Raw genomic sequence first — 10,361 nt, 5'->3', positions numbered from 1 at the left:
CTTCATCTTGCTGATAAACATAATGATTTTTAAAGAGGTATGTCTCATCATTATTAGGTTTACACTTCTAAATAAGAGACCAAGGTAAGCTAAAACCAGGATTCTGTGACAAGTGCTTAGTAAGTGCTCACATTGCTTTATCAGGTTGTCAACTCTTTCATTAAGTAGTATGTGTTGTTTTGAAAAATGAGAAAATAGAGGGAGTGCCCTGGCAGTCCAGTGGTGAGGACTTGGAGCTCTCACTGCTATGGCCCGGGTTCAATCCCTGGTCTGGGAACTAAGATCCCACAAGCCAGGCGGCGCGGCCAAAGGAAATAAAAAGTACATGGAGGATATAATGTGTGGGTTGCTAGGACCTCAAATCTTGAAAATGAGGATGCCCTCTGAGAGTTCTAAATGGATAAATCTGATAGACGATGAACATGGCTTTCCGTCTCTGTGAATAACACAAGAAATTATCTGTGGATGTGATGCTGAAAACGTTGGGAAGATCTAGTACTCCAATCAGCATCATTTGGGAGTTGTCCAATGCAGGTAAAAAAGTAAAAAGGGCGAGAAAATAGAGATAAGAAAATAAAAATTATTCATAATTCTACCATAAAGAGATAATTTTACTTTATATATCCTTAGACTGTCTATTCAGATATAAAATATATACGATTTTAAGGGAAAAAAACAGAGAATGCTTTTTTAAACTGCTTTATTAATGTCACAATATATAAAGAACATCTCTCCATGCAATAGGTAAAACTCTCCTGCTGACAGAAACTTACAGATTGGGTCAGAAACACAACATTCAGTTAGAAGCTGGTAATAGGAGACCCACAAGAAACAACACCAAAAGGTTTACAACAAAGGTACGTCACAAACATGTAAGTTTAGGAAGCAGGTGTGTCTCCCTACTAACTTCAGGGAAAACATCAGGATTCAAGGCATAAGGCAAAACTCATCATGATGGTCATGGTGAGGGGGGTCAGTGCTAACTGCCCGCAGACTATGACTCAACTGCTTTTCCCTCAGCTTTTCCATCAGCTGCCTCACCTCCTCCCCAATCCTTTCCATATTCTCTTCTCTCATCCTTGCCTGTGGCTCTTCAAGACTCTGAGTCATGTCCCATCTATACTGCAGGATGGGCTGCCTAACACGGAACCTCCTACGATTTCCTCTAGGTACACAATATTCACCAGCTTCCAAAGGGAGGGCGAAAGGCTCTCCTTTATTAGCATCCTGCCCCTTTTCATCCTTGTTTTCATTCTCCTGGTTGGCATTTTCCATGTAGACATTTTTTACTGCTTGTTCCTCTTTGGACGCCATTGCTCCTAGGAGACAAAAGAGAGAAGAGACTATTTTCTGGGTGGACTGATCAGCACCGAGGACAGAGGCCCTACTAAGCACCTCTCAAGACTTCCAGCCCCGGATGTAAAGGCTCTTCAAATTTTCGTTTTCCCACCTGAGAGGCTCCTTATGCCCTCTAGGGGGCCCCCAGTCCAAGCTCTCCCCCCTCCCTCGCCCAAAACCGACCATTTTCCCTGCCTATCCATGCCCACGTCTCTGCAGGCACCAAAATGGAGGACAGGGTAGGGGGTGGTATTTGGGGGGTCTTAGGGCTATCCACACGTTCCCCCCACAGCCCAACTGTCCCCCGCACAGACCTGGGCCTATCCTCGCGGTCTCCTGCTCCTCCCGATTCTTGCTGCAAGTGTGCCGCCGCGACACTTCGACTCGCAGATCTGCAGAGAGTAAGGGTGGGGGAAGAGGGGCTGCTGCATCCGGACGCTCGGCCCCTTCTCAGCCCCGCATCTCCCACCCCCGGCCACCCCCACCCAGCGTCCGCCGCTCCCATCCTCAGCCGCCCCCGCGCCGACCACCATTTTCTACCCCGAGAAGAAAGGGGGCGGGGCGGGGGTGTCGGAAAAGCTCGCTGTGTTGCGAGAAGCAGGCAGTCGCCTCAGGGCCGCGCGGCCCGCCCCCAGAGAAAGCCTACCGTTTTCTGTGGCCAAACGCCAGGCCGCAGGGGGCATGGGGGCTGCGGACTCCGCCCCGGGGCAACCGGATCCCCGGGGAGGGGTCCACAGGCCGTGTCCGCTCGCTCACGCCACCTCTGGGGACCCCCCTCAGGGTTCCTTACCTGCTGCCCCCGCGCCTCCTACTCTTGGGGGCCGACCTCGGCCCGCAGTCCCTCAGGGCCACCGGGAGCAGGGACCGAGAAGGTAGCGAGCAACGGCCGAGTCTAACACTAGAGCAGGGCAAGCGCGAGTTGGCGCGGGCCGGTCACGTGCGCCCTCCGTCACCGCGGGACGCCACGCCTTCGCGCCGCCCCTTTCTGCCCCACGGGGTCGCGCAGAACCGGTGGTGCTCACCTCCCCCTGCCCCCCATGTCGCTTGTCCGAACACCGGCTTGGGCCCCGACGCTCTCCTTTCTTTGTGTGTTCCTGGGCCTTTCTCTAACGGCCACGGAAGGGCAGTATCTTCCCGGGGGGCGGGGGGCCGTTGGCCATTACCAGTGCTCTTCTGGAGACTTGCTTTTGCCCTCCTCTGCTCCCAGGACACGCCTCCTTCCACCTGCTGTGCTTTCTGCTACCAATCTCTCCCTTTTCCCTCCACTAAAACGCATAGAAGAAATGTGTCTGGAAAAGGCCCCAGGAGAGAGGATTTTAAAAAATTCTTTATACCTCTCTGTTTTGTTCCTTTTATTTTAGACAAAAAAGTCAGTATACTTTTTAAAAAGGAAGTAAATCGTTTTTATTTGAAAAACAGCGTTAAAGTTGGAAAAAAGATCAACCACCTGTCTCTTCTGCGAAGTCATTATATAAATATAGACTCTACAGGCAGCTACGTTTTTAGAATTTGGAAAAGGACAAGGCAGCTGATGGCTCCTCTTGTGAGTGGCCTCTAGATACATGAGGCCCTTCCATGAGGTGAGCCAATAAGTGTGTAGTACAGCAGAGCCTTGTTTGTTTTTCAGAACTAAAACAACAGAAACTCCTTCACAAATTTCTGATTCAAAAGGCAATAAGTATGCCTGTTTGCAAATCGCATGATCATGTATTGATAGACTCCTAAGGGATCTACAATAAACCTACTGTAGAAGTAAGAATTTAATTTAGCAGGGTTGTAGTTATGGATAGATATACAAAAACTCAGTTGTGTTCCTGTATGCTAGCAATGAACCATTGGAAACTGAAATTTTGTGTGTGTGTATGAAATGTATGATAGGTTCCAAAAATGTGAAATACTTAGGGATAAATTTAAGAAAACATGTAGAAAACTTATACATTGAAAACTACAAAAGGCTGCTGAAAGAAGCTAAAGATCAGAATAAATGTGAAGGTAAACCATGATCCTGGGTCAAGAAATTCAGTACTGTTAAGATACTAATTCTCTCCAAATTGATCTATAAATTCAGTGCAGTCAAAATAAAACTTGCAGCAGGCAACTTCATGTAAACTGATAAACTTAACCCCAAATTTCTATGGAAATGCAAAGTGCCTAGAATAGACAAAATAATTTTGAAAAGAAAACCACAAATCTGGAAAATTGCATTATCTGAGTTCCAGACTTATGATGTAGTAGTAAAGGTAGTGTAGTAGTAGCATGTACAGACATTGGGCTTATCAAAAAGAAAACGTCTGCTTTTTGAAAGATATGGTTAAGAAAATGAAGTGGGAAGCTGGGAGAAAATACTTAGAATATGTGTAACCAACAAAAGGTTTGTATCCAGAAGATATATAAAGAACTCTTAAATTTCAAAATAAGAAGGCAAACAATGCAATTAAAAATGATCAAAAGGAATAATATATGAAAAACATTAAAAAGAAAACTAAAACCCAAAAATGATCAAAATGAACAAAAATTTCACAGAAGTACATTTGCAAATTACCAATGAGCTCATGGAAAGATCCTCAATCTCGTTAATCATCAGGAAAATGTAAAAAACAAGACAAAACAAAACCCAGAATTAAATATCACTGCACACTCATCAGAGTAGCTAATATTTAAAAGTCAGACAACCCTTAGTATTTTTTTAAATAGTAGTCTCTTATCCATGTTTTTACGTCACCAATTTTTTTTTAAGTCTTTATTGAATTCGTTACAAAATTGCTTCTGTTTTATGTTTTGGGTTTTTTTGGCCATAAGGCATGTGGGATCTTAGTTCGCATCCCCTGCATTGGAGGGCGAAGTCTTAACCACTGGACCAGAGAAGTCCCCAATCCTAAGTATTTTTGAGGATATGGAACAACTGGGACTCTCATTCATTGCTGCTAAGAAGTTCACCCACCTTGAAAGATTTCAACAGTTTCTTGAAAAGTTAAACTTACACTTACCATATGTCCCAGAAATTCCACTTTTAGGAATTTTCCCAAACAGAATTTAAAACATTTCCTCAAAAAGATTTGCACAGGAATGTTCATAGCAATTTCATTTATGATAGGCCCTAAGTGGATACAATCCAAATGTCCATCAATAAATGAATAGAGAAACAAATTTGATGTTTTCATGAATTAGAATACTACTAAGCAATAGAAAGAGGCAAACTACTGGTACAAGCAATAACAGAGATGCATCTCAAAAAATATTATACTTAGGGAAAGATACCAGACACAAAAGAGTACATTCTGCATGATTCCATTTATATAAAGTTAGAGGCAAAACTAAATTATATTGATATAAATTTAATCAAATCAATGTTTGCCTGGCTTGAAGGTTGTGATTTTTCTGACTGTAAAAGGGGCAAAACAGAACTTTCTTAGCGGAGGGAAATGTTCTCTATCTTGACAGAGTAGTAACTCCACTGGAAAATGCATTTTCATTGAACTGTATAGTTAAAATGTATGTATCTTATTGTATGTAAATTATACCCCAGTAAAGGAAATTAAAAATCAAATTATCTAGGAATAAATCTAATTAAATACTTATAATACCTCTACACTGAAAATTATAAAATAATTCTCAGAAACATTAAAGAAGACCTAAATAAGTATAGAAATATGGATTGAAAGACTCAATATTTTCAAGTTGTCAATTATTCCCAAATTGATATATAAATTCAATGCAATCCATATAAAAATCCCAGCAGGTTATTTTTCTGTTGGCAAGCAGATTCCAACTACGTATATGAAAATGCAAAGAAAGAGCCAAATATATCCAAGACAACTTTGAAGAAGAGAGCTCCAAGATTTCCATACTAGGTACCAAACTTAATACAATGCTATAGTGAATAAATAGTATGACATTGTCTCAAATATTAACATATATGTGTATACACACAGACACAGGCACACATGTATGGACCTGTAAAACATACCTACACATACTGTCGCTTGATTTATGGCAAAGATGACAGTGCAGTGGAGAAAGGATTTAAAAAAAAAAAGTCATAGCAGTTCAAATAAATATCCATGGGTGAAGAATATTTGTTAACTCCACCTAAGTAACACGCAAAAATAAATTCCCAGAGGATTGCAGATCTAAATGGGAAAGGTAAAAATGTCATTCTAATGCAAAATGCACAGGAAATCATCTTCATGACTTTGGAGTAGGCAGTGTTCTTAAAGAGGGCACAAAAAGGACTAATTACAAAGGATAAAAAAGATTATAAATTGTACTTTATTAATATCAGAAACTTCTATTCATCAAAAGACATATCAAAAGAATAAGGAAGCAAGCCACAAACTAGGAGAAAATTTTTCAAACACACATATCTGAGAAATGATTTGTATCTATAATGTATAAAGAACTCTCAAAAATGAATAAGAAAAAGACAATCCAATAGAAAACTGGGCAAACACTTTAAAACAGCAACTCAAAAAACTGAATATCCAAATGTCTAGTAAATTTGTGAAAACATGCTCATCTTCATTAGTGTGCAGAGAAATGCAAATTGAAACCAAAATGTGATACCACTAAACACCACCCAGAATGTCTAAAATAATAAAGACAGAAAATATCAAGTGTTTTACAAGTACAATTAGAACTGGTACTATCACTTTGGAAAACTATTTGGAAGAATATATAAAAGTAAACATATGTATACTCTATGACCCAGCACTCTCACTCTAGATTCACCCATAATAAAAATGTCTGCATTGGTTTACCAAACAACATTTACACCTATGTTCATAATAGCACTTTTTAAACTGCCCACTATTACCAAGTACCCAAATGTTCTTCATCAGGAAAATGTACAGGTTAATTGTGTATTAACACAGTGTATTATTCAGCAACAAAAATGTACAAATTAGAGGACCTTCAAGATGGCAGGGGAGTAAGATGTGGAGATCACCTTCCTCCCCACAAATACATCAAAAATACATCTACATGTGTAACAACACCTACAGAACACCTACTGAAGTCTAGCAGAAGACCTCAGACTCCCCAAAAGTCAAGAAACTCTCCACATACCTGGCTGTGTGGCTGACAGGGATTTGGTGCTCCAGCCAGGTGTCAGGCCTGAGCATCTGAGGTGGGAGAGCTGAGTTCAGGACATTGCTCCACCAGAGACCTCCTGGCCCCACGTAATATCAATCGGCGAGAGCTCTGCCAGAGATCTCCATCTCAACACTAAGACCCAACTCCACTCAACAACCAGCAAGCTCCAGTGCTGACACCGCATGCCACACAATTAGCAAGACAGGAACGCAACCCCAACCATTAGCATAGAGACTGGCTGAAATCATACTAAGTTCACAGACACCCCAAAACACACCACCGGACTCGGTCCTGACCACCAGAAAGACAAAATCCAGCCTCATCCACCAGAACACAGGCACCAGTCCGCTCCACCAGGAAGCCAACACAACCCACTGAACCAGCCTTAGTCACTAGGGGTAGACACCAAAAGCAACGGGAGCTATGAACATGCAGCTTGCGAAAAGGATACCCCAAACAGAGTAAGTTACGCAACATGAGAAGACAGAGAAACATACAGCAGATAAAGGAGCAAGGTAAAAAACCCACCAGACCAAACAAATGAAGAGGAAATAGGCAGTCTACCTGAAAAAGAATTCAGAGTAATGATAGTAAAGATGATCCAAAATCTTGGAAATAGAATGGAGAAAATACAAGAAAGGTTTAAGAAGGACCTAGAAGAACTAAAGAGCAAATAAACAATGATGAACAACACAATAAATGAAATTAAAAATTCTCTAAAAGGAATCAATAGCAGAATTACTGAGGCATAAGAATGGTTAAGTGACCTGGAAGATAAAATAGTGGAAATAACTACCACAGAGCAGAATAAAGAAAAAAGAATGAAAAGAATTGAGGACAGTCTCAGAGACCTCTGGGACAACATTAAATGCACCAACATTCTAATTATAGGGGTCCCAGAAAAATAAGGGAAAGAGAAAGGGTCTGAGAAAATATTTGAAGAGATTATAGTTGAAAATTTCCCTAATATGGAAAGGGAAATAATCAATCAATTGCAGAAATTGCAAAGAGTCCCATACAGGATAAATAAAGGGGAAACACACCAAGACACATATTAATCAAACTATCAAAAATTATATATAAAGAAAAAAATATTAAAAGCAGCAAGGGAAAAACAACAAATAACATACAAGGGAATCCCCATAAGGTTAACAGCTGATCTTTCAGCAGAAACTCTGCAAGCCAGAAGGGAGTGGCAGGACATATTTAAAGTGATGAAGGGGAAAATCCTCCAACCAAGATTACTCTACCCAGCAAGGATCTCATTCAGATTTGACGGAGAAATTAAAACCTTTAGAGACAAGCAAAAACTTAGAGAATTCAGCACCACCAAACCAGCTTTACAACAAATGCTAAAGGAATTTCTCTAGGCAGGAAACACAAGAGAAGGAAAAGACCTACAATAACAAGCCCAGAACAATTAAGAAAATGATAATAGGAACATACGTATTGATAATTACCTTAAATGTAAATGGATTAAATGCTCCAAACGAAAGGCATAGACTGGCTGAATGGATACAAAAACAAGACCCATATATATGCTGTCAACAAGAGACCCACTTCAGACTTAGGGACACATACAGACTGAAAGTGAGGGGATGGAAATATATTCCATGCAAATGGAAATCAAAAGAAAGCTGGAGTAGCAATTCTCATATCAGACAAAATTGACTTTAAAATAAGGACTATTACAATAGATAAAGAAGGACACTACATAATGATCAAGGGATCAATCCACGAAGAAGATATAACAATTGTAAATATTTACACACCCAATATAGGAGCACCTCAAAACATAAGGAAAATGCTAACACCATAAAAGGGGAAACTGACAGTAACACAGTAATATTTGGGGACTTTAACACCCCACTTTCACGAATGGACAGATAGCCAAAATGAAAATAAATAAGGAAACACAAGCTTTAAATGATACATTAAACAAGGTGGACTTAATTGATATTTATAGGACATTCCATCCAAAACAACAGAATACACTTTCTTCTAAAGTGCTCATGGAACATTCTCCAGGATAGATCATATCTTGAGTCACAAATCAAGCCTTGGAAATTTAAGAAGATTGAAATCATATCAAGTATCTTTTCCGATGACAACACTATGAGACTAGATATCAATTACAGGAAAAAAACTGTAAAAAGTACAAACACATGGAGGGTAAACAATACACTACTAAATAACCAAAGCTTCACTGAAGAAATCAAAGAGGAAATCAAAAAATACCTAGAGACAAATGATAAAGAAAACATGATGACGCAGAACCTATGGGATGCAGCAAAAGCAGTTCTAAGAGGGAAGATTATAGCAATACAATCCTACCTCAAAAAACAAGAAAAATCTCAAATAAACAGCCTAACCTTACATCTAAAGCAATTAGAGAAAGAAGAACAAAAAAACTCCAAAGTTAGCAGAAGGAAACAAATCATAAATATCAGATCAGAAATAAATGAAAAAGAAATGTAGGAAATGATAGCAAAGATCAATAAAACTAAAAGCTGGTTCTTTGAGAAGATAAACAAAATTGATAAACCATTAGCCAGACTCATCGAGAAAAAAAGGGAGAAGACTCAAATCAACAGAATTAGAAATGAAAAAGGAGAAGTAACAACTGGCACTGCAGAAATACAAAGGATCATGAGAGATTACTACAAGCAAATATGTGCCAAGAAAATGGACAACCTAGAAGAAATGGACAAATTCTTAGAAAAGCACAACCTTTTGAGACTGAGCCAGGAAGAAATAGAAACTATAAACAGACCAAGCACAAGCACTGAAATTGAAACTGTGATTAAAAATCTTCAAATAAACAACAGCCCAGGACCAGATGGATTCAATGGCAAATGCTATCAGACATTTAGAGAAGAGCTAACACCTATCCTTCTCAAACTCTTCCAAAATATAGCAGAGGGGGGAACACTCCCAAACACATTCTACAAGGCCACCATCACCCTGATACCAAACCCAGACAAAGATGTCACAAAAAAAACAAAACTACAGGCCAATATCACTGATGAACATAGATGCAAAAATCCTCAAGAAAATGCTAGCAAACAGAATCCAGCAGCACGTTAAAAGGATCATACACCATGGTCAAGTGGGGTTTATCCCAGGAATGCAAGGATTCTTCAATATACACAAACCAATCAATGTGATACACCATATTAACAAATTGAAGGAGAAAAACAATAAGATAATCTCAATAGATGCAGAAAAAGCTTTCAACAAAATTCAATGCCAATTTATGATAAAAACTCTCCAGAAAGTGGGCATTGAGGGAACCTACCTCAACACAATAAAAGCCATATATGATAAACCCACAGCCAACATCATTCTGAATGGTGAAAAACTGAAACCATTTCCACTAAGATCAGGAAGAAGACAAGGGTGCCCACACTCACCACTATTATTGAACATAATTTTGGAAGTTTTAGCCACAGCAATCAGAGAAGAAAACAAAATAAAAGGAATACAAATTGGAAAAGAAGAAGTAAAACTGTCACTTTTTGCGGATGACATGCTGCTATACATAGAAAATCCTAAAGATGCCACCAGAAAACTACTAGAACTAATCAATGAATTTGGTAAAGTAGCAGGATACAAAATTAATGCACAGAAATCTCTTGCTTTCCTATACACTAACAATGAAAAATCTGAGAGAGAAATTAAGGAAACACTCCCATTTACCATTGCAACAGAAAGAATAAAATACATAGGAATAAACGTACCTAAGGCGACAAAAGACCTGGATGCAGAAAAATATAAGACACTGATGAAAGAAATTAAAGATGATACAAGCAGATGGAGAGATATACCATTTTCTTGGATTGGAAGAATCAACACTGTTAAAATGATTATACTACCCAAAGCAATCTACAGATTCAATGCAATCCCTATCAAACTACCACTGGCATTTTTCA

The 10,361-nt window shown here is 39.4% G+C and overlaps 2 protein-coding genes across 2 annotated transcripts in view; one reads left to right on the top strand and one right to left on the bottom strand.

Annotated features, from left to right (window-relative positions):
- NXF3 (nuclear RNA export factor 3) overlaps nucleotides 1-10,361 on the top strand; it is a 1,139,741-nt gene that overhangs the window by 263,559 nt on the left and 865,821 nt on the right. The gene's annotated exons all lie outside the window — the stretch shown is intronic.
- On the bottom strand, nucleotides 684-2,263 carry LOC114905720 (protein BEX1). Its single transcript, XM_029240111.1, has 3 exons — nucleotides 2,129-2,263; nucleotides 1,653-1,730; nucleotides 684-1,319 (listed from the first exon to the last, which is right to left on the bottom strand). Exon 3 carries the CDS (start codon nucleotides 1,312-1,314, stop codon nucleotides 928-930), a length of 387 nt encoding a protein of 128 aa, XP_029095944.1. The 5' UTR covers nucleotides 1,315-1,319; nucleotides 1,653-1,730; nucleotides 2,129-2,263; the 3' UTR covers nucleotides 684-927.

Source organism: Monodon monoceros, unplaced genomic scaffold (assembly GCF_005190385.1).
Source record: "Monodon monoceros isolate NGI ecotype Baffin Bay Population unplaced genomic scaffold, NGI_Narwhal_1 Super_Scaffold_22, whole genome shotgun sequence".
Taxonomy (NCBI): Eukaryota; Metazoa; Chordata; class Mammalia; order Artiodactyla; family Monodontidae; genus Monodon; species Monodon monoceros.
This window is presented reverse-complemented; position numbering and strand designations above follow the sequence as displayed.

Bases quoted from the DNA above. Each gene is read 5' to 3' on its own strand.
- LOC114905720 (XM_029240111.1), bottom strand. From the start codon at position 1,314: ATGGCGTCCAAAGAGGAACAAGCAGTAAAAAATGTCTACATGGAAAAT.